At 40.8% G+C, this 24542-nt stretch overlaps 1 protein-coding gene across 17 annotated transcripts in view; it reads right to left on the bottom strand.

Moving 5' to 3' along the window:
• Dock10 (dedicator of cytokinesis 10) overlaps window positions 1–24542 on the bottom strand; it is a 249841-nt gene that overhangs the window by 142811 nt on the left and 82488 nt on the right. For 10 of the 17 annotated variants that reach the window (XM_076549961.1, XM_076549964.1, XM_076549958.1 and 7 more), the window contains exon 2: window positions 5288–5407. In XM_076549961.1, the coding sequence (XP_076406076.1) occupies window positions 5288–5407 (120 nt within the window). Of the gene's footprint in view, window positions 1–5287; window positions 5408–21778; window positions 21992–24542 lie in introns of those variants that run through there. The other 7 variants (XM_076549972.1, XM_076549965.1, XM_076549963.1 and 4 more) reach the window with 5 other exon arrangements.

Here is a 24542-nt window from a genome sequence, read left to right as displayed (position 1 = left end):
CTAACACTAGGAAATGAGAGCTTGGAGATGACCAAGGGGCAGGGAGAACAGTGAAGACTGGGCTTGGATGGAGGAAGGTTCTAAGTAAAGGCATGATCCTGTTTGATAAGTGACTCTGAAAGCTTCCAGCCAATACTGAATGTGAATGAACCAAAGGATGTCTATGGAGAAAGCATAGATCCCCAAAAAGGGCATTCTGGGGTCCTAGGCAGAAAATGATGATGGCATCTCATGCCGTCAGAGTGATGAGGCAAAAAGTTCATGCTTGCAATGGAAGGATGCTGTGTGGTGAAACTGACTTTCTTTTGGGGGTATCAAATGCCAGACACAGTTGCTGCTTCTTGGTATTCAACCCCAAGCAATTTCATCAGCCTTACTTTATCCATATTAGGGCAGGAGCTGGTGAAGCACAAGACTCGCTTTCCTTGCCAGTCTCACTCCTCTAGGAAGTGTTCTTCTATATTCAGCACCCAGTGGGTGCTGAATAAATATTGATTAAACAAAGCAAGTAATGAATCATGTCGGCAGGAAGCGTGGGTACTTGGAACCATAGAAACAGAGAAGTGAGCTGGGTCCTCTAATCCGAAGAGCAGGATCCTGATGACTGATGCTTAGAAGGACAGGTGGGAGTTTTAAGATCCTCCATACTCCATCCACCCTTTGAGATTAGTCTGGTCGTTTTATTGTCACTTCTGCTTGGGCGAGTGAAAACTGTCTAGGCACACTACAGAGAATCCCAAGGCTCCAGTCGAGTCAAGGAAATGATACGCTTTCCAGGAGCGTGGTATGTTTTTGGTGGTGAGCAACACTCCTAAGTGACATAGGCTGTGAATGGGGCAGATGACGGCAGGGGACTTAGAGAAGTTTATATACTCTGTATAGAGGACGAAAGAGCTGTCCAGAACAAATACAGTTATATTTTATCAGGATAGTGTGTGTGTGTGTGTGTGTGTGTGTGTGTGTGAAGAGTCAGAAGATACATTTTTTTTTCAGGGCTTGTGCTGGTTAGTTTTAGCTGCCAATGTGACACAACCTAGAATCCTGGGGGAAGATTTTTAATGGGAATGATTTCCATCAAGGTGGCCCTGTGGGATGTCTACAGGGGCCAGTCTTGATTGTTATTAATCAGTATAGATAGACTCAGTCCATGGAAGGCAGCACTATTTCAAGCGCTGGACCCTAAACTGTACAAGAGTGAAGAGAACTAGCTGAGTATAAACATAAGCAGCAAGTGAGGATCCATGCATTTATTCTATATTTATTAATATAATTCTTATTATTATTTATGAGCTCCTGAATGTCAATGCCATACTTTAAGATCCTACCTCGACCTCCCCACAGTAATAGACTAACCTGAAATTGTAAGACAAACGATCCTTTCCTCTCCTAGGTTGTCTTTGGCCAGGATATCTTCCGACAACTGAAAGTTGACTAGAACGGGGCTGTATGCCCAAACTCAAACTTCCCCAACCACTCAGGGCCCTGTCTTTGCACCAGGACAGCCACTGGCAACCACCAAATGAACCGATACAAGTGCTCGAATAAAACTTGGTTTGTGGCTACCAGAACATGCATTTCAGATTCTTTTCACTTGCTACCAACTAGATTGCTTTTCCCGTCAACTATTTAAAATCAGAAATTCTTGGCTCATGGGACATACAAAAATAGGCAGCATACTACCCGTGGGATCTAGGTTTCCAAGCCAAAATGCATAGGGCAAGAATGAGAAAAACAGGGCAGGAAAGAGTGAGAAAAAAAAATCAGACTTTTTACTAGAAATTCCTGGCAATTTTGTGCTGATATAGTGTTCAATACTACCCACCACCAATTACTTAGCACAAATGAAAATTCAGCCACTGATAGGAAATGTCATTTTCTGGTAATAAAATTAGAGGCCATTGCATATCTCTTGAGCGTACTAATTGGGTGCTTTTTTCCCAGCTGGCCTGTGGTGCCTTCCAAGCCCCATTACAAAGAGGCTACATGTTTTGTTAATAGTAAACTCTAGTCATTTGTTCTAGGAACAGGTCAATGTCTCACTGCTCGCATTTAGAAAAAGACACAAAAGCTTTCTCATTCTTGGGCAACATTGTCCTGGACTACTCTCTGATCGATTTACCTGCCTGACCTGAGAGCTATTATAACCTTGCTCTTACCGTTCTATCAGACTAAAATAGTCCTTCCTTGGCTGTTCGTGTCCTCCTTGAGAAAGCTGAGCTCAGCCCAAATGTCACTTAGTCAGAGGGACTGCCCAACTACTCAGTCTAATTCAGCTCTTCCCGGGACTCAGTTTTTTTTTTACCTTATAAAATAATCTATATTTTTAATTAATTTGTGACTTAGTTTTCTTATCTTTTCCTCACATATCAGTAAGATGCTCAGTGCCCTTAGAACCAAGATATTTTTGTTCAATCATTGCTGCCTCTTAATTCTTAGAACAATGATTAATATTCAGTGTTTTGCATCTCATTCTTATTGAATAAATGAAGGAAATGGTTAGGGGTATGTGATAGAATAGCATGGTTAAACTGTGCTAGTATTTACTCCAGTGGGCTGGAAAGTGGCTGTGAGGATGGAGGAGGCTGTGGTAGGAGAGTAGAAGAGTCCTTGTGGGAGTGTATTCTCTCCTTCCACTGTGTGCATCCTGGGAATCGAACTCTGGTCCTTAGGCTTGTCAGCAAACCCCTTTACTCACTGCGCCATCTAGTTGGCCCTGCAACATCATTATGGAGGAAATAAGGAAACACACATGGAGTTCGAACAGGCCCATAATAAAACAGTCCTGTGAGTTGATTGGAATGATCACATTGGGAAAATAGAGCAATATGCTATTGTAGGCTCTGTTTATGTTACTAAGGACGGCAAAGGTAAAAACAAACCAGTTAGAGACCATGTTTAAGTGAGGCTGGAAAGATGACAAAAATGGAGTTCAATTCAGAGTCAGTGTGAAATCCACCCGTGCTTTCTGTCTGAGGTGGAGGGCCACTCAAGTGGTACTTGACATATTTCTGGGTGGCAGAGCTGGAATAAAAGATGCTCCAAGGTTCACGAAATTTGGTGCTGTCTGACAGAAAGGGCTTTTGGGTAGTTTACCCCGAGACTGAAGAATCGAAATAAGGATGTGGAATTTAAAAAAAGAAGAAGAAGGTAGTTCAGCTTGAAGTTGCAGCCCAAGCCCCAGAGCCTGATCCAACCACAGAAATGAGATCTGCAGAGATAAATCTCTCTTAAAATGTGCCAACAGTGAGTGGAAGCCATTTCAAAACACTGAAAAACAGAGGAAAAGAATTGCTTTTTCCTATGCCCATGTCTGTCTCCTTTCTTCCGCTGTTATCCACACTGGGAACAGAGAAGTATTAACTCTGTCTCCTCTATAATTTTTTTTTTTGTATTCCACCAGATGCAGGGCCCCATGCATTTCAGGTCAGGCAAGCCTTCTATCAACTTAGCTACATCCACAGACCTGTCAATTTTCATGTAGCTTCTTTTTCCTAAATCCACGAAGGAAGGAAAAAACAAAACAAAACAAAACACCCTTTTGAAGCCAGAAGCCAGATCTGTCCCCAAAGGTGAGAGAGGATATGGAAGCTGTGTTAGTAAAATGTGGAAACCAAGACCCACACTCCCTGAGAGAGAAATCCCCAGGCACAGCCTGCTCTGCAGGGGTACCCTCCAGCTGCCTTTTCATCTGCAATGTTGAAGTCTGACATGCCTGAGACTACCTTTGTTTTAGGAGAAAAATGGAAAAGGTTACCAACTGCCCAGGGCAGCCTCTGTTTGCAGAGCTATTCACCAACAGTGCATTAATGCTCCAGATGACTACAGGGAAGAGAACCTAATCCTTGGGACATGCTGGTGTTCATCATCCACAACTTTATCTTTTTTAACTTCAATATTAACTTCCTTTCCTTCTCTCTTGGTCTAATTCACTGACCTGGAGCTGATGCTAGGTCGCCCATCCAGCTGTTAGAATCTTTCTGTTTCTGCCTTTCCAGCACCAGGATTGCAAATGTGTGTGTCACTAACACCAGACTTTCTAATGTAGGTTATGGGGGAATAGATTCAGGTCCTCCTGCTTACATGGCAAGCTCTTACTAACTGGGCTATCACCCTCCTTCTCATTCATTCTCTACCAATTTCAAGAGCATCATAAGTGTACACTGTCCTAAAGGGAACACATGTCACATCATAAATCATTCTGCAAAGATGCTCTTGCTTTGACCCCAAGACTCACCATCTCGTAAACAAAGGCCAACCAAGATTCATGGTGGTTTTAATGCAGTCAGGATGTAATATATGAGAGAATAATAAATGAATAAATATAAAAATAATCTCCTCTTTTGCACTGTTAGACTTATACTTGTTCCCCTGGTTGATTTCTATGTCTCAGAAGCTTCTAGTTAGAAATAGTCTGAGGGAAGAGGTACTCTAAGTCAAAGGAAGAGCTTTGGATGTTGGCAGGAACATGAGCACCAACTGGTCTCAGGCAGTACCATGTGCTGCTCTGGGTCTTTGCATTCACCGTTGAGCCTCATTTCCACCCCTCCAAGCCGGGGAAGCCCTGGGCCTATTCTAGGTCTGGAAATGACCTTCTGCTGTTATTATATGAAGCAGGTTGGCCATAGCAAGAAGGTGCTGTAGAATACTAGTTTAAAACGTGTTACGTTCATTTATGCTGTGGAATATTTGTTTAATGCTGCAAATATGTGTTGCATTGTTTTATGTTGCATTTGTTTAACTCTGTAAAGCTGTGTTCCTTTGCCTGCTTAAAATAGCTGATTGGTTTAATAAAGAGCTGAAAGGCCAATAGGTAGGCAGGGGAGAGAAATAAGTGGGGCTGCCAGGCAGAGAGAATAAATAGAAATCTAGGCTCCAAGAAAAAAAAAAAAAAAAGAGGAGGGAGGAGGGAGAAAAGGAGAAGGAAAGGAGAGTGTAAGGAGCCATTCATCCAGCCACACAGCCAGCCATGGAGTAAGAGAAAAGACAGATACACAGAATATAGAATACAGAAAGGTTAAAAAGCCCAGAAGCACAATGCAGAAGAAGAGAGATGGGATAATTTAAGTTAGAAAAGCTGGCTAGAAACAAGCCAAGCTAAGGCCAGGCAGGCATCCATAAGTAAGAACAAGTCTCCTTGTGTTTATTTTTGAGCTATGTGGCAGGCCCCCAAAGAGTAAAAAAAAAAAAAAAACCCAACTACAGGAAGGCTTTACTTTCTGAATCTATGTGGAAAGACAGAACCTAACTTATGGCCCCTGATAATTTTAAAGGACTTCCGGAGACTTACTGAGAAGTCATCACTGGGGAAGAAGAGAAGATCTTGAAGAGGATCGTTCCGATAGGTCTTTTCAAGTTCTTCAATGACAGTTTCATAATCCAAAGGCTCCAAGAGTCTGGGTTTTTCCTGCTGTGGGAAAAACAAAACAAAACAAAACATTACGTTAACTGTTACGCATATCATCTTGCTTCTTCCCTGCGACTGCTCCAGTTTCACATTTTAGCTGTCACGGAGGCGTTGCCATCACCCAGTCCTTCCCATTCGGGTCTCACAGACTCCAGGAATTTGGGAAAGAAGCCACATCATCACATACTGATTACTTCCATATCTGAAATGAAGTGAGGGGACCCTAAAATACCTGACAGCTCCCTGAGTAATTCAAGCTGCTTGTACTGATGGAAGTGCAATAGATGTTCTCAGTATAGTTTATGACAACGGTCCTCACTGCTCCTGCTGAATCAGATACTTCGTGAGTTCTACTGAGGTCAGTTAGCAAACGTTGGCACCCTGCTAGGAATCAAACTATTGCAAGCTGCCTTCGTTGTCAATGAAGCATGGATCTCATGTCAGGATTAATGGATTGGCTCTGAGCTTTGTTGCCTCTACAGAGAGAAGCTGGATCAGTCTCTAATAGACCAGGACAGCTCGACTGTGTGATATACTGTGTTGGAAATGGGTGGGGCTTAAAAAAGTACAGATAATCACATGGTATTAAAATCCTGGACCCAAGAGAAGCTGTACACCCTCTGACAAGCTTCCCCACAGTGCAAAAATAAAATAAAACAAATAGAAAATAACTGCTAGAGGGAGAAGCAAAGTGTCATTACAGAGTTGATGAGTTTGTTCCACACCCTACATGGATCACAAATTGAGAAAAATGGGGTTCTTCCCTGAAGAAAAAGAAAACAGTATTACAAAACAGAAACTCCAAGACTCGATGAGAGGAGTCCCCTAATCCTTTGAAGAAATATTTATGCAAATGAAATGAGAAGACTCCTCTGTACTTAGGTGCATTTGGGGGTTGGGCTTCTAGAAGCATGAAGGGTCACCATGAAAGCCAGATACTAAGATGATCCTGTAAATATTAATGCCAGTATCATCGGCCCTATCCACTTCCTAGCCTCCCTCTAGATGCTCCACCTCGGTAAAGCATGGTCCCCCAAATTTTCATCTATCCTTTAAAAACTGCTAATGGGCTTCTTAAAATAGCAGTCAATATTTGTTTTGATGATTTTCCAAATATTACAAACAGCAAATGTGAACATCATGGGCCAATAGCAAGATATGCATTCATTATCTGGATTAAAAGAAAAACAAACAAAAATCCTTAAGTGCTTAAATAAACTGTCTAGGTGAGTGTTCTCTCTGGAAGGTCCCATCAAGCAAACTGAATGCTCTTGGGGTGTTTGAAGAAAAGGAGCTGTGGTGTAAAACACTACACATCTGGAGTAGAATTTACAGAGACTCTGTGGTAGTTTGGAAGTTCTTCCTAGGTCTGCTGCATTTTGATGCTTTTCCATTTACACTTATTTTTCAGTTCAAAATTCCTTATTTCTCAGGCAAAAGCTAACTCCAAGGATCACAAATTGGGGATTGTGTGTGCAACGTATGCATGCGTGAGGATGAGCAGGGTTGTGTACACGCAGTGGATGCTGGCGGTGGACATCAGTATCTTCCTAAATCACCATCGACCTTAGTTTTCGAGACAGAGCTGTTCAGTGAGCCTAGCGGTCCCTCTTTGGCTAGGCCAGATGATCAGTGAGCTCCCAGGATCCCCCTGCTTCTGTCTCCTCAGTGCTAAGGTTAAAGACACTTGGTGCGAGTGCTGGGAATCCCACTCAGGGCCTCAGGCTTGAGCCCCAAGCACTTTGCCCATTAAGCCCTCTCCTGAGGTCCATCTTAAGAATGGCCTTGAATGTCTTTAAGCAGGGCAGCCTCAGGTCCCAGTTTTTCTATATTATCCCTGGCCCTGCCACAACCAGAATTTAAATGAAAAACTACCTTTTTGGACCTTTCAATCATAAAACAATGACTCTGTGCCCCCTCTCACTTGCTCGCTCTCCCTCCCCCTGCATATGAAACACATAAAATAAAAATAAAAATGTATGATGAAACCCATCAGGAAGCTCTCCCTTTTGCCATAGACTGGGTGGGTTATTTATATCCCTCTCCTTCACAAGTTTTGTCTTTTAAGTATGCAATGTTGGTCAGTGCTCACTGCAATGCCCCATGAAGTGGGTGCTAACACCTTGTCTTTTTCCCTTCTCACCCCAGTGTGAACAGGAGTGTGAGTGTATAGCAACCCAGAGGCTTGAAGAGAAGCAACATGTCGGGAGTGGGAGTCTACGATCTTGTTTCATTTTAAATGTTATGTCTCATTAGTACAGAGCTTGCAAATTAACTTAGAAGATGGGCTAAGGGGTTGACTTACTAAATAAAGTGCTTGCCTTGCAAGCACTCGGTCCTGAGTTTGGTACCCAGAACTTATGTTAAAAGTGTTGGGCATAATGGTGTTTGCTCACTCGCCATCTCAGCACCAGCGTGGCAGAGCCAGGAGGATCCTCGGTGCTCACTGGCCATGTCTGCCCTAGTTGTTGAGCCCTGGTGAAAGACCTTGTGTCAAAGGAGATGCTTTCGAAGGAGATGCTTAGCATTCCTGAGGATCACATCTGTGGTTGTCCTTTGTCTTTCACACACACAGGTACACAGGTTCATATACACCTGCACACACATACATGTTTATATACACCTGCACACATGCACATGCATGCATGTTCATATACACCTGAATACATGCACATGCATGCATGTTCATATACACCTGAATACATGCACATGCATGCATGTTCATATATACCTGCACACACATCTGCATCCCCTACAACCATGCACAAAGAAGAAATTAGAGGCTAAAGGATCTTTCAAAAAAGACCTTTCACTGAAAAGCAAGCTGTAGCCAAAGTTAGTCTTATTTGAATTACTACAACAGGCACATCAGAGTTCCAGTGTCTAAGGTTATTGGTACAACAAATTACAAACCAAACTGTAAGCTATTATTGATAGATCAGTAAAAGGTATGGATTGCAAATATTTGGAAAGACATTTTTATGTATCTGGCTTAATCTATGAGGAGTTCATAGGGAACTCATCAGGGAACTCAAGAACGATATCCCCCAGGCCTTTCCTATTTCAGATATTGCATTGAAATTATTTTGAAATGGGGAAATCTCAAATCTAGAATATCTACTCACTAAGCTTTGACTGAGGGATACATTAGTAAATTTTTGTCTTCCCAGGGATTTTCTTAATGAGTATCACTCAAGCTACTCCACCTTTTGTAGCTTTTTGCATATGAATTTAGCAAGTGAGTTGCATTGAGGTAGCAGGAGATGTAGCTTAGTTGGTAAAGTATTTGCTTAGCATGTGTGATGCTATAAATTTCACCTTTAGCACTGTATAAACTGGATGTGGTGATAAACACCTTTAATCCTAGCACTCGGGAGATTGACGTAGAAGGAACAGGAGTTCAAAGTCATCCTAAGCTAGGTTGGTGAGTTGAAAGTCAGTCTGGGATACAGGAGACTGTTATAAACAACCCAAAATGACACTAATAGATTCCACAGCCCTAAGAAGTTGAGATTTGACAAAGCCTGCATGGAGACTTTCTGTGTCTGTGGTGGCGAGAGCCCCAGAATAGACAGGCAGCAGTTGTCTCTAAAGCAAGGGACCTGTCTGCTCAGCATCTTGTTCAAAGAGAAGGGCATACTCATGCATGGTGGGATCAGTTCTTTTCCCACTCTTGCTCTCTGCAGACACACTGAGTAGAGCTGGGAACTGAGCAGCATCGATTCATGGCTTTAACAAGGATCGAGCTGTCCCTCCTGAGTTTAATGGGCCTGTTTCTTTTGGAAATACACTAAGCGGGATAAGGTATGTGCCAAGATTACCCTGAACAGGACTGGATTTTTATAGTGCTTTTTACTCATACTCTTTCTCTCAAATGAGTAATGAATTTCATTAACTATTCTAAAGTCAGCCACCAGCACCTGCTATTATGGAGCAGGGGGATGTTGCGCCACAGTGGCAACAGGCCCCATTCTTATGTACTATGAAGAGATTTGTTTGATCTGGTTCCCCAAATCCACAGCTCTCTACCAAATCAACTTCGCAGAGGAAGAATGGGATCCTGACACAAAAACCAAAAGCTTTCTTCCTCTGTATTTATCCACAATTGCGAATGATATGCCCAACACAATGCCTAAGCCCCGGAGTGGGGAAGCTGCCCTGTTGGTAATAGTCCAGGCTGTCAAGTCTGTTCAGTTGTCATGAAACAGGTAGGCCGTCCATGTCCTAACTGGGGGTTTTAATTTCTAGCAAAGGATAGTATCATGAAAATCTGGATTTTTTTCATCATAGCAATTAAAAATCAACTGGTGAAGAAACAACACTGAAGGAAATAAGCATTTGGAATATAGTACCCTTAAAGATCACATGACCGGACTGCCAACCTTTCTCCAGAATAGAAGCACAGCCCAACTAGAAATTAACCTAGACTAGCCTTGTTTTAGCAAAGTTCAAAGTCTATGGGAGGATGCGGTTATAGGCTTTCTGTGAAAAAAATGAGAATGCCTTCCTCACCCCTATGGGCTATGAGACTATGGGCGTGGTGATTAAAATCCTCATGCCTTAGTTTCTATATGTGTAAAATGACTGAGTAGGGGCTACCTTGGAAGATGAAATGATGTTGTACTTCTTAGAATAATACTTATCTACAAGACTTTTCCTGAGTGTTAAATAAAGACTGGCTTACAATTTTTAGATTGAAAGCACCTATAATGTGTATAGGACACAATAAACATGTGTTTCATAGTTAAGTATATATCTCTTCATCCAGATCCAGGAATAACCTAGATTATATTTGAGAGAAATAAGCACACATAAAATCCAAGATGTGTTTAGGGTATCTTTGCAACATTATCTTCCTTACAAGATGGAGAAATGTATTCAACTTCATTGAAGAATGATAAGAAAGGTAAGTAGATTGATGGTGGTCATTCCTAACCAGGGAAGATATTAAGTATAGCCTTTCAAAAGAAGTAATTTTCAAGAATCACGAGTAATGGGGAAAGGTATTAATCTGTAAGGAGATTTAGAAAGGTCATTAAGACTAGGAGAGGGTCTGGAATAAATCAGTGGAGGACTGTGTGTAATATGTCATGGATTTATTAAATTCTTCAGTGCTTCACCAGAGTTAGTTAGCTGTCAATATTTTGCACATAATTTGTGTTTTTGTTGTTTGAAAACTGGAGTAAGGTAAGGTCCATGATCAAGTGTTGCTACAAATGGAAGGACAAAGAAAGGAATTATCTCAGGAAGTGAACAGTTCGAAGAAACCTTGATGATATTTCTGGATCCACACATGAGATTAGAACTGGAATCTATACTATCTATACTTTTAAGACTTAGTTAGGCTGCCAGGGCATGGCCTGATTCAGAAAGTATGAGGGATGAAACTATGAACACTTATTAAAAACTGTTTTTTCTCAAGTTTATAGCAAAATAAAAATTGCTTGTTTATTATTGCTTAATAAGAATGAGAATAAATATTATATAATAGAGTAACTTCACAAGACTTTATAAAGAAACTAATTATTGACATAGATTGAAACATCACTAGCTTGCTGCATTTGGGTGGTACTGTAGCATTCAGGATGCTGTTGTTTTTAATGTTTTTGGATGAACATGTGTTGCTTTCATCATGCTAAAAAGGATGAACTTGGTTTTTCAAAAGAATCAAGACTTCATTAAACACTGGGGAGTTATTTGATTTTAAAATTGTTTACCCTTTGAAAATCCACCAGAGAGGAAGCCCAGAAATATCACAGTGGGGCTTCACATAGAAATTCAACCACTAACAGATTCAAGTAATTACAACAAAAGATACACAAAACACGGGGGAAAAAGAGACTAGAGAAAATAATTACAGATTGGGCTTGCGGTTCTAGAAGCTCATGCCAGCAAAACAGAGAAGCACAATTAGCGATTTAATAACGGAACTATTTTTAGCTTTGTAGGGAGCCATAAACATCTGGTGAGTTACTTAAACACCATCCTGAAGTGGTGCTTGTAGCACAGGATTCCAGTTGGAAACTCCAGTGGGAAGTTTAGACTCTCATACCTACCAGCTATGTGACTTGGGCAAGTCATATGAATCTTGGCTGAAGTTAGTCAGGATGAATAAAAATAAAGACCGAGGAGATATGTCAGTATGGTAGATGAACCACAAGATACCAGCAAAATAGAGACTTGTTTTATTTGAAAATTGTGTTACCCGAAGACTTATACCCAAATCAAGTCCCAATCAAGCTGTCACACCAAGAATATTGAGTTCTTCATTTATCAAGAACTGTACTATGTATTTTACATTTATGATCTAAATTTCCCTTAAAATATATTGAAAATGAATGGTTCTAATAAAAATAAAAGAAGTAATAAATTCAAATAAAAAGGAGAGAGCTGTCCCTGTGTATCTTCTAACTAAGTCAAGCCAGGCCTCTTTATGCCCTTTAGGAAAAAGAAGGTGAACTTCCTAAGTATGTGTAGCTGAAGTATGCCTATCAGCAATTCAACACTACTTTCAGAGTCTGCTGTTGTTTGCTCTGAGAAACAGCCTAGAAAATGTCTTATCATTTTTTTATACTGTCAGATCGCAAGACAACGATCAAATTTAGAATTGGTTTTATATTAAACTCATTAGCTTCGCAGATACAAATTTCCAGAGCAAAAGCAATGTTGTAAAAGTTATGCTTTGAATTTCATTCTAGAGCTCTAACTTCCATAAATACAAATGACTCTGTCTACTGTAGGGAGCTATTTGGGAAAGGCTGAAAGAGTCAGGGGAGCAGAACAGTGTCTACAGCCAAACCTCTGTATCTGGAGGCCACATATGCAAACCTGGGTTCTTAACTGGTAGTGTAATCAGGGCAAGTGAGTCTTTGGAACTTTCTAGGAGATCACTCTAGTTCTGTTGTTCTACACCAGCTATTCCTAGTTCTCATTAAAACCTGGTCTTTTCAAAGAAATAGTATGAAAAGAGTTTTTCCCCTACACTTGAGAAGTTTCATGATCTTTCTGTGTCACACTGTCTATCCTGTGGTGCTACTTGGGACTTACCAGTCTTCTCTAATTCTTCCCCCACCACACACACACACACACACACACACACACACACACACACACACACACACCATTTCTACATTTCTGAATCTTTACTCATGTCCTGTCATTTGCTGTCCTAACATTAACATCATATATAAATGCCCTTTGAGAGTATGTAACTAATACATGACTAATATAAATAATGACACAGGACAACAATCATAAACCAAAATTTACTTTAGGATGAGTAGAGTGGGCTCTACTAGCACCCAAGAGAATTCAGAATTCAGAGTGAACAGCTTTCAGTGGCTAAGCTATTTAGAGGAATCCTAAACTAATCATAGTCATAATCATTCCTATTTTGAGTCCATCAGAGCACTTTACAAACAACACAGTGGTCAAATAACTTCAGTGTTTGGCTGGAGAGACGGCTCAGTGGTTAAGAGCACTGGCTGCTCTTCCAGAGGACCCAAGTTCAATTCCCAGCACCCATAATGTGGCTAACAATGGTCTGTAACTCCAGTTCCAGGAGCTCCCACACTCTCTTCTGACCTCTGCTGGCACTGCACACACACACACACACACACACACACACACACACACACACATACACACACACGCAGGCAAAGCACCAATACACATAAACAAAAACTAAAATATGAAATAAAAACGAAACAAACTTCAGTATTATCAAGATAACAAGCTACCAGACATGGTTGGGGAGAGGGAGAGAAAGGGAGAGAGAGAGAGAGAGAGAGAGAGAGAGAGAGAGAGAGAGAGAGGGAGGGAGGGAGGGAGGGAGGGAGGGAGGGAGGGAGGGAGGGAGGGAGGGAGGGAGGGAGGGAGGGAAAGAGAGAGGTAAATTTCTTAGAAGAAACAAAACCTCTAAATGAATGAGTTCTTTAGATGCTAACAGAACCCAAGACTCTTTTGCCATAATGTGATTGGAATGGGGCCAATTTCCACACTATTTGTGTTTAAAACAAATGGGAAGATTGGAGAGAGCCCTCACAGCTGCATCCATGGCCACAGCTGTCACCCCGTGGTCGTGTGACAGATTTAATTCAGCCTTTCATCAGGGGGAGTTCCATTGGACAACGTCTCAGAAGCCTGAGCTACAGAAAGCAAGGCCAAGTTTTTCTTACCAGAAAGGAAATGATTAAGTAAGGCATAAGGCATCTTTTGCAGACCCTTTAACCTTCTTTCTGTTCTGAACCACAGAGTTTCATGAGAATGGAAAAACACTAGCTAAATCAAAGTTAAGATTGGATACAGCTGGGCAAACTCAGATTAAGCCATTTCGAAATGGTTCCCTTGGCAACAAAGACAGACAGATCACAGAAGAAACCAAGCAGTAGTTGCTCTTTAAGTATTAGTTCATTTCAGAAATGTGAATGACCATTAACCAGATAAAGTATATAAAACTTATCAACTATATAAGATTAATATGATTAATTTTTCATATTTAGTAGAATTTCATTAGAAATCAAAGACAAACCAGTCTTTAAAAATTTACTGTGTAAGGGATACTCTCAAATTTAATTCAGTTTTGCAGTCTTGTTTTCTTTGTAGGGAAATCTGACCCATCATATTTCTTTGGAACGTGTCAAAATGTCCACAGATCTGCATAGCAAATGAAAATCTAAACCAATGACAGCAAATGTTTCTCCATACAATGGTGGTGCTTATAAAGATATAGAAAATATCCAACAAGACCTAAATCAAATTAAATTACATGTCTCATTTAGTTTTCTAGAAACACTTGAGAGATAATAAATATCATTAAAAATACATCACAACCCAATTACAAGCCTGCCTGACACCAGGGAAATTAATGCCTTAGAACAAGCTGCAGGGAACTTTAAATTAATTTATAGGAGGTCTGTGATAAAAGCCACCGCCAGCTTATCCTCTGGCACCATCTTAATACTTTGATAGTCATACAAACTTTCATTCACAGGTCAAGTTGCTGTAGTAGTAGTTGTTGTTGTTGTGTGTGTATGTGTGTGTCATGTACAGACTTACACATAAGCACAATTCAAATGTGAACAATTCTTCCAACTAGATTTTACATTTTCAGCAAACGTTCTCCAAATGATAACCTATTCTTTGTGGTCTCTTCCTTAAAGACTAGTTGTGATGGGTTTGATCATTAAAATCACCAGCTTCTCTGATGGTCAAAAGGGATGCAGCCCAAGCAAAGCCCATGTAACCTTTCCCTCTGGAATTCCCAGTCTTCAGTGAAAGGATGACAGGGTTGAGAAAAAAGCTGGAAGCTACATCTCTGGGGCTGAGTTTCACAAAAACTGTCCATTGTGCCCAACTACCAAGACAACAGGGTTTCCACTGCCTTGGTGGCTCTGATTTCCTTCCTGGCTCTTCCCCAAGCCTATCTACTTCCAGCCTTCATTTCCCTTCTCTGGACCGTGTCTGTTTATGTGAGTAGATTTCTAATTCTTGGAATTAAAGGAATCTACTCTGCGATACCAGGAGCAGTACCTACCACAGGGGCCTATTATTTTCCAAGTTTATTCAGATTTGAATGCTCATGTACAACCCCTTGCAGTCAATGACTTCTGCCTTTGAAATGCAGGAATTCAATGGTTGTGTATCATTGATACATCCCAATATCATTTTATCCTGTGAGAAAAAAAATACACTAGATATTATGTGCCCTATGAGTGAGAGGTTTCAATAACTTTTTGGCTTTCCAAGGTCAGACATGAAGGGCAGCTCTAATCTCTAATTTTCTATCAGAACAAACTCATCCAACCATTACTTTACCATGATGCAGAAGATGAAGATTTTTGAAGTCAGACAAAGAACGTATATGGCCATAATTTGCTTTCAGTGCTGACAGTAGCAGGCTATAATTTTGCTCTCCATAGGAGGTACCTGTTTGTGCTAGGGGTACTGAAATATCTCTTTGGTTTGTAACAACGTCTGGAAGCCATGCTCAGGCTCAGTTCACTTTGCTTCATTATATTATTTTCATCTCAGGAGTCACATTTGGGGTCACTGTTATATTAAGACTAATTCATACATGTTCACTTACAGAAAAAAATACAGCTACACCAAAATACTTAATAATAATAGCCATAGTCACTATAATTTAGTTTACCATAAATGGCAATAATAATTACTTTCTCATTGGTGTTACTATGGTCAGTGACAAGGACTATGATACAAGTTAATGCTCTCTCTCACTGAGTACCTATATTAATTCTAGAAGACATCATCACAGTTGATTACTTTTTTCCCTTGGATTTTGAAAACTTGTGCAACCCGAGCAGTAAGTTGATGGGAGAGTTTCATATTTAAGTTCAGTTAAGCTTGAAGACTGCGGTCCACTCTGTCAGCAATTTGTACTTGCAAGGGCCAAAAATCAAACAAACAAATGAAAAACAAAACCCAAACCAACAACCCAGAATTTATTTTCCTATTGGGAATATTCTAGAATAGAGCTGTAGTTTTGGGTACTATTCCTGCTCACTTTGTGATTTTCTTTTTCTTTCTTTCTCTTTCTTTCTTTCTTTTCTTTCTTTCTCTTTCTTCTTTCTTTCTTTCTTTCTTTCTTTCTTTCTTTCTTTCTTTCTTTCTTTCTTTCTTTCTCTCTCTCTCTCTCTCTCTCTCTCTCTCTCTCTCTCTCCTCCTCTCCCTCCTCCCTCCCCTTCCCTCCCTCCCTCCCTCCCTCCTCCCTCCTTCCCTCTCCCCTCCCTCCCTCCCTCCCTTCCTTCCTTCCTTCCTTCCTTCTCTTCCTTCCTTCCTTCCTTCCTTCCTTCCTTCCTTCCTTCCTTCCTTCCTTCCTTCCTTTCTTTCTTTCTTTCTTTCTTTCTTTCTTTCTTTCTTTCTTTCTTTCTTTCTTTCTAATAGTGTAGAGCATTCGAAGTCTATAAAACTGCATGAGATCATTGGGGTCCCTCAGGAAAGAATTTGACAGAGAGGGAAGACAAGAACTTATTTGGTAGATTCAGGAACTGTATAATGAAGACTGATAATACTGTGTCAGGATTCACACTGGAAATTGCCAGTCACTGAGTGAATCTTGTGTTTGCATGTGTGTATGGGGTATTACATGTTCATGTAGGTGTGTGTATGTTTGTGTGTGTGTGTGTGTGTGTGTGTGTGTGTGTGTGTACATTTGGAGGTGAGTAGTCAATGTCAGGTGTCTTCTTCAATGGCTCTCTATCTCATTCTTTTTGAGACAAGATCTCTCATTGAACCCCGAGCTCACCTATTGGGCTAGGCTTGCTACTCTATGAGCTCTAGTCTCTGCAGCCACCCTAACTGGGGTCCTCATGCTTACACAACAACCACTTTACTCACTGAGGCAACTGACCAGCTCTCAAGGCAATCCTTTTAAAAATCCCATATCAGGAATGATTTGGTACCACGACCTCACTGTGAACCTTCTACTCTAACAAATGGCCCCATCTTACACTCTGATAGAGAGGTGGTTCTTCTCTGCATTAATTCTTCTCTTTCCCATCACAGTCAGCCTCAAGGAAAGGGAGGTCATTCTTGGTGACATTACAGACTCCCCTTCCAAGTCCAGTTTGGAGGCAGCCATTCCACAGCTCCCCGGCAACAGAGCTACCCGCTCACTTTCTGCCATCCACTCAGATTCCCCTGGTCTGCCCTCACATAGATTCTTAGGCTGGATCAAGTTCCAAAGCACACTTCTCTTTTTGTGTGTGCGTGGTCTGACTGGGTTCAGAAGTCCCTGGTAACTCCCTCTTCTTGGTTTTCTTTCAAAGTACCTTTTTGTGAATTTCATCCTTGCAATCCAGTTTTGTTTCAATTCTGACCCAGTCTCCCTTCTTATTCCCCAAGCATCACCCTGTCCAATGGTAGGGTGCTTGCCTAATATGTTTAAGGCCCTGGGTTTGATTCCCAGTGCCACAAGAAAAAACAACAATAAACAAACAAACAAACAACAACAACAAAATGTTAGCACATCACTCCTGGTCCTTACTCTGTGCTTCTCTTTTGCTAAGTAGCGCCTTAAACAGTGGCATAAATAGACACCCTGCTCTAGATGTTTGTATACAACAAGCAGTAACAGCAAAGGAGGATATGTGACCAGGGAGGGAGATGATTCACATAAGCCTACCAAAGTTATCCTGGATCAGTACTTTAAAGGTGACCTGAGGGACTGCCGCAGAACGGTGCAGCACCCCGTGATGACTGTAAGAACCCAATACAAGTCTCTCCAATTAGTAGCTGCCTAGAGTTTTCATTTCCTTAAGTGCTCACAGGCAACATTCCTAAGGAGCGGATAAACTCTCATGCATATCCATTCTTTCCCAAACACCCAGAAACCCTGCAGATTAATAATCCACAAGCCAGTGACAATTTTAAAACAATGAATCATTTTTTATTTTTAAAACTTCTGCATTTGCTTCTGACTGTGTGGATGACACACATAATAACTCAACTTAATCGTGGGTTTGATCTTTCCAAATTAGGCCATGAAACTGACAAAGGAAATGATCTTTTCATTAAGACCTCCTATGTACTAGAGATCATGTTAAATAATCCTGATGAAAAATAAAAGTAAACAAAGAAATGTAGTTTACGGGAAAAAAAACCCATCAATTGGAGGGAGCACGGCACACACTTGGCGATGACCTCATAAGTAAGTTTCACTTCTCCTGAACATTTCTCACAACACAGAACTGTCTAACTCATGTGCTGCCTCTGGAAACACAAACCCAAATATATGAAGGTATTTCTTACTCAATGCATTTGAAAGCTGAGCAGATAAGATAAGTTAAGCTTCCAAACACCTTAAAATTTTATGCAAAGGAGTGATGTAATGACGGTTTTGTTTTATTTTCTTGAGGTGCTGGAGGGTCTAACCTAGTGCCTTGCATGTTAGGCAAACCCTCTCCCATTCAGCTATCTCACCAGTCCTCAAAATAATAAAAATTCCAACAGAGTAAATTATACAGCTTTAAATGGCATTTGAAAGACACAGAACGCACGAAGACTGTCTGTCTGGGTCAAGCGAGTATAAAATTTGAGAGGCATACGTCTCAGAAACTTCCAGTTCTGAATAAGAATTCTAGATTATTATGAAATTAAGTAAATTTTAAACTTGCCTAAGAGCAGGGATTGAACACAGCGCCAATGTTCACGTGATCATTACAAAGGCCAGGCAGGGGAATGGTGGTAATTATATCCAACCATCATCTTCCACAATTTAAAAGCATACAGTTTTTGATTCGCTAGCATGATTTTTGGTCTCTGTTGGGGAACCCTGTCACTTGATCTGCATCTTTTCTACCAGCTTTTCAGGAGGCTCCGAGGGCACCCTAGGGGTTCAGCTTAGTGTTTAGAAGCTTAGATAAACGTGCAGTGGAAAGTTCCACCTGACTCCGGGTAGGCTTCTGCTAACCTGGGTGTGCACAGTAGAGGAGATAGCACACTCTGAGGCGATTTCCATGCCATCCACACACAGAATTCTGGGGTCCTGGATCACCAGGGAGTCAACACATCCAGATGCATCTTTTTATGAGTAGCTGTGTTATCAAAATTGCTCCTCCCACGTGACAGAATCCCCTACACTCTGTGGCTTCAACTGAGCCACCTAGAAGAAACCTGCACTGCAATGGTGTCCTTTTCCCCCTGGCCCTTGGAAATAACAATACTTGAATAATAATAATTTTACCTTTTGCAGCTTTCAAACTAGGCTCAGAAGGCATAAAGGAAATTCTAACAAGCGATCTCAAGACAGGGTGGGTGTTAGAGGGACACACAAGGCATAAATGTAATTCTAATAGGCAATCTAAGATGGAGTGGGTGTTAGAGGAACATTTCTCAAAAGGGGAAACAGACGTTCAGAGTGATTTAAATAATCCGCACGTGAGTACAGAAAGAGGGAGAGTCAGACTGACCCTGAGGTGTCTAATGACTTGTTTCACTTTCTTGGAGTCTGTTTTCCAAAATGAAAGCCACATCTTAGGAAACACTTGAGGGTGGGTTGAATAATTCTCTACTCAATACAAGAGAAAGCCTGTGAGGGTAGATATCCCTATCTTAGGCAGACCCAAACCAGGCAAGTGTAGCAGGAAAGTCCCTAGTGCCTTCCACAGAAGAAAGCTAATCACTGTATGAATGATCTTAATTAAATTTGAATGCATTGCTCCTGAATGCTGTGGGAAAACACCAGGTCCTTATTGGCTGCTTCTACCATAGTATTCAGTAGCAATACGTTCAAATTCAATTAAGATAATTCATAGAGTGATTAGCTTCATTATACTGTGAGACACTGGGGACTGTCCTCTTGCCAATACTGTATGTGTGGTGGATGTAAGATAGACTCATTCTTCTCCTGTGTCTTGTCTCTTTTAGTGGAAACAAAAAGCAAATCTCATTGTGACGTAACCCACAGTGCTTCTAAATACTGAAAAAGACACAGCAGGAGAATTATGTTTCCTGGACTGATCTGAAGGTTGAAACCATCACACACCAAGAGAATTTTTTGAAACGATTATACTCTTTAGAAGACTAAAGAGAAACAGCTGAGGATGCGCTTGCAGAGCTGGTCAAGAGGACACAACTGAGCTCACACTTCTGGCAAATGGGGAGCAAATTCTGGGGGTAAACTCAGGCCACATGCTTGAGGAACAATGCCGAGGGATGTGATTGTTTGAGTTTGCCTAACACAGATGTGTACTACTGAGATAGAAACTGAACAAATAGCACAGTGCCAATGTTACAAGCCAGAAAATAAATGCTGCTAATAAGTGCTGTTCCTTTTTAATGGATACCAAACCATTGTATAAGGAAAGCCATGTATGCATATTTGTGTGTGTGTGTGTGTGTGTGTGTGTGTGTGTGTGTGTGAAATCACATCTGTTTTTAGACTTAGGCATTTGCATCAGTAAAGAGTTTTATCGGGTGTTTTGTTTTTAACCCCTTGAAAAGCAGTTGTCAACCAGACAATAAGTCTTTCCCACCAAGGACACTTGATAGGAGTTGTATTTCAGAGCATTACCACCAAGACCTCATAGAGAAAGAACAGGGATATTCCTAAATGTCTGTCTTCCTTCCTTCCTTCCTTCCTCCCTCCCTCCCTCCCTCCCTCTCTCTCTCTCTTTCTTTCTTCCTTCCTTCCTTCCTTTCTTTCTTACTTACTTACTTACTTTCTTTTTTTTTTTTGGTTTTTCGAGACAGGGTTTCTCTGTATAGCTTTGCGCCTTTTCTGGGACTCACTTGGTAGCCCAGGCTGGCCTCGAACTCACAGAGATCTGCCTGGCTCTGCTGGGCTTAAAGGCATGCACCACCACCACCCGGCCTAAATGTCTTTCAATTTGTAGAAGAACCCCCACAATAAGTATGTTTAAACTCCAAATGACCATGATTTCGAGGTTGAGGACTGTTCTGAAGGTGTCGTTCAGAACTCGATCAGCTCTGTGAAACAATCAACCTTCTAAAAGGAGCTATGCAGTAACACTGCTACAGCAAAGCTTTGCCATAGAAAGTGAACCTTCCCTGTTACAGGAGGTGCTTTGTCAATCGGCTACCACTGAGTTCTACAGAATTCTAGGTGTGTATCTCTAAGGACGTGTCTGTCCGTAGTTTTCCTTTCATTTTGCCAGAATAATAAGAAGAACCATTTTCTCAGTCAAATAAAATCTTTTTTACCTTTATAATATTCCTTAGCTCTGTTGATGAAACTCTTTTTGTAGTTGGAATTATTCTTTCTAAGAATGTTAAAGTAAATTTGTGGTACATGATGAAAATAGAGTATCAATATTTAAGAAAATATAATAGTAAACAAATCAGTACATTGGGGTCTTAATTTAGGAAACTGAAGAGTATTCTTTAAGAAAGAGAGTGAGTGGAGAGTATAACTCACACTTGAAATCCCTTACTCAGAAGCCGAAGCAAGAGGATTGCTGGGAGCTTGAGTCAGCCTGGACTCCATAGTCATTGCAGGCCAGTCTAGATTACAGTATGAGACTCTATCTCAGAAATATAAACCCCAAAACTCAAACCAAAACATAGATCTAAAAGCAAGCAAATAGAACCAAAAGAAACAATTTCAGAAATAATAATACATAAATGTTAAGATAGCCCTAGGTGAATTCCAATCACTCTAGCGATATTCAGATTAAATCCAGTAGCAGTATTTTTCAATTACATAATGTTTGAAAACAATGTGACTTTCAAAATAATTACTCAAGTTTTAAAAGGGCTATTTATGAGCCAAACAGAATATGCTGTTATATAGAGCACTTTGTTCAGTAACTCGTGGTAGAAGCCCGCTCTAAAGCACACCGTTTTTCAGAGAAAACATGGGCGATAAGAGGAGAAGTCTGCTCAGATACCTACAGCACTAACCCTGTGGATTCCTTCTGGGTTCACTCTCTTCACTGTCCGCCTCTTCTTCCAAAATTCCTTTCCTCGGAAGCTCATTGTATGCCTTGATATTGAGTCATAAAATATTTGAAAAGTTCCGATATTCTTAGACCTTTTTCTTCCGAGGCTTCACTAAGCAGGTTGACCAAATCTCTCTGCTCCCCCAAGAAGGGAAGTGTTCGCGCTACGTCTATATAACTCATCAGAAAGGAAAGGCAAACCCACAAGTCACCGCTTCCTGTGAGCCTCTAACTACCAGCTGTTGAACTCTGCTTTCGTGCACAAGTTCTGCCTAGCCACCTGCTTTAAATGCAAGACAGCGACACAGACCATTGATCATCTGTATGAATGATTCTAAACAGAACCCACCCTCGATCTAACACCTTGATATCTATTAGAGGAGCAGGCCCACGATAGGATGTGACGTTAGAAGTCTGCTAACACACCATTTGATTTTTCTGGTGTTAGATTTATTTTATTTTCAGGGTTGAAAAATAGTATTTTGCAACTTCTTATTTTTTAATCATAGAGTCGCTTAGGAAGCTATGGAGCCAAGTATTGGTGTAGGGTCAAGTGTTTAGAAATTGCCAAACCTGGCAGGGATCATAACTCTAGACATGTATTGTGAGTTTTCCTAAACATGGTTTTCCTTCAAATTCCTGACTCACAGTTTTAGATGATAGGCAAAGCACCTTATAAGAAGCACATAAAAATCTCACGAAACTCCTAAGCAACTTCCTCTCTTTCTTTGTCTTTGCATATCATCTGTCTTCTATTCCTCTTTAGGCGCCACAGCTCTAAATCCTAGAGTCCCTCCCATGCCTCAGCTTCTGCAATTTAAAACTGGCTCATTTTGCTGGGGCTGTTGATGCATAGAAGAACTCATATAATGTATATGTGAGCCTGGAATTTCAACACCCAGCCTGAGGGGAAAAAAAAGAAGAAGAAAGAAAGATTGCCTCATTTCTCTGTCCCTTTGGCTGTTGAACACAGCTTTCCTTAAAAAGAGGCATTGCCAAAGAGCAACTGGGGATGTCAGCTAGACAGATCTCATGGTGACTGCAAAGGAGGGCAAACCCCATAGCTGAGTAGAGCAGGGCCCATGGGATAGCCACAGGGGAGCTCTAAGATTTGCATCACCAGCATCCAGTGGCATCTTGTCCAATTCTAAGTCCCTTTTTCAGAAACGTGTTTGAAGATGAAAATAACGAGGACAGTGAGCAAGAACCATTGATAAACATAAACCTGGTAATGGACCGATCACAAGGAGTCACTGTCAAGATCATCAGAAAAGAAACTTGATTCCAGTACAAGATCAGAATGGATTAAGTACTATTTTTGAGCATCATTGCATTTCCCGTAGTTTTAAGAAGCTGTGTTGGACAGAGGATCCCACTGGAGCTTGTAAAAGCCTGGGAGAGCTGTATAGAAATGACATTCTTAAGGAAGTTTTGAATAACAGGTGAGCATCAAGAAGGTAGGTACAAGGCAACAAATCTTGCAGGTAAGGCCATCTAACATGAACAGGCATCAGTGGAGAATGGTCAGTGTCAGAGACTGATCTTTCTTGGCTAATTGCTCACCCCTTTAGGTCTCCTTTTCCTCCTTTATAAAACAGACATGTCATAGTCACTGCTTTGTAGAAATTTTAAGGATAACTGAGATAATGCTTTAAAAAGTCAACACACTATCTTGCCTATTATATTGTAAGCACTGTTACTAGTTAATATAGAGGCTAAGGAGTAGAGCAAAGTGGAATATTAGGAAAAAGCTGGAAGTCAAGGTTACCTACAGCCAAGAGTTAAATAGGAGAAGTGGAGGGTTTGGAAATTGAAGCCAGAGATGGTTCCTTTATGGCTCTGAATGTCAACATCATGAAAGTTTCTACTGTGTTTGAAAATGATAGTGACTAGTGAGGGATTTCTAAACAATAATTAAGATGGCATTTTAGGAAGAATTGGGGAGCTGCAGACAGGATAGGCTGCAGAGACTAAATTTCCAAGGATCTGTATCAGTCTACAACATTGACTCTAAGGAGGTTATAAAGAAGGACTTACAGATCAAACAGAAAATAATGGAAGGAATTTGTTGAGTAAACAGTAGGTGCTGGGTATTGGCCCAAGTGCTTATTTAAACTCTAACAAACTGACCATGAAGTATGTTTGTTACTATTGCTATTTTCACCCTGGTCTTACGTAGGAATATATTGGGGCCACAGTAACAGGAGTCCCAAAGCCAGTTAACAGAATATCTAGGATTGAAATCTTGTAGGTTCCTGAGTTTGGCTATCCGAGAGATGATTCCTAGTACAAGGGAATGAGAAGAGAGGGTTTCTTTATTTACACTGAATGTTCAATACTGAATGTTGTGTCAAGAAGATGGAGAAAGATGTATTCCTAAAATGCAGGGAAGAGCCAGACTGGAGATGTGAAAAGGAACGTCATGGATAGAGTTCAATTGAGAGGTTGTAAAAGTAAATTGAATCTTACAGAAACTAATATAGAATGGAAATCATGATCCTAAAGTTGTTCTGAATATGGCAGATGGAAGGCAATTCAGAAAATACTGAGATGTTATAGTGATTACCAGCACAGTGCAGAGCCCAGACATTCTGGTGAGAAGTATATGAATAAGGTTGTGAAGCACCTGAAGCAGGGATAGATCTAGGGCCTGAAAAGAGATGTAGCATAAGAGGTAGCTAAAATCAAAATTATGGTATTTGCAGGTGAATGGATAG

Source organism: Peromyscus maniculatus, chromosome 13, assembly GCF_049852395.1.
Source record: "Peromyscus maniculatus bairdii isolate BWxNUB_F1_BW_parent chromosome 13, HU_Pman_BW_mat_3.1, whole genome shotgun sequence".
Lineage (NCBI taxonomy): Eukaryota > Metazoa > Chordata > Mammalia > Rodentia > Cricetidae > Peromyscus > Peromyscus maniculatus.
This window is presented reverse-complemented; position numbering and strand designations above follow the sequence as displayed.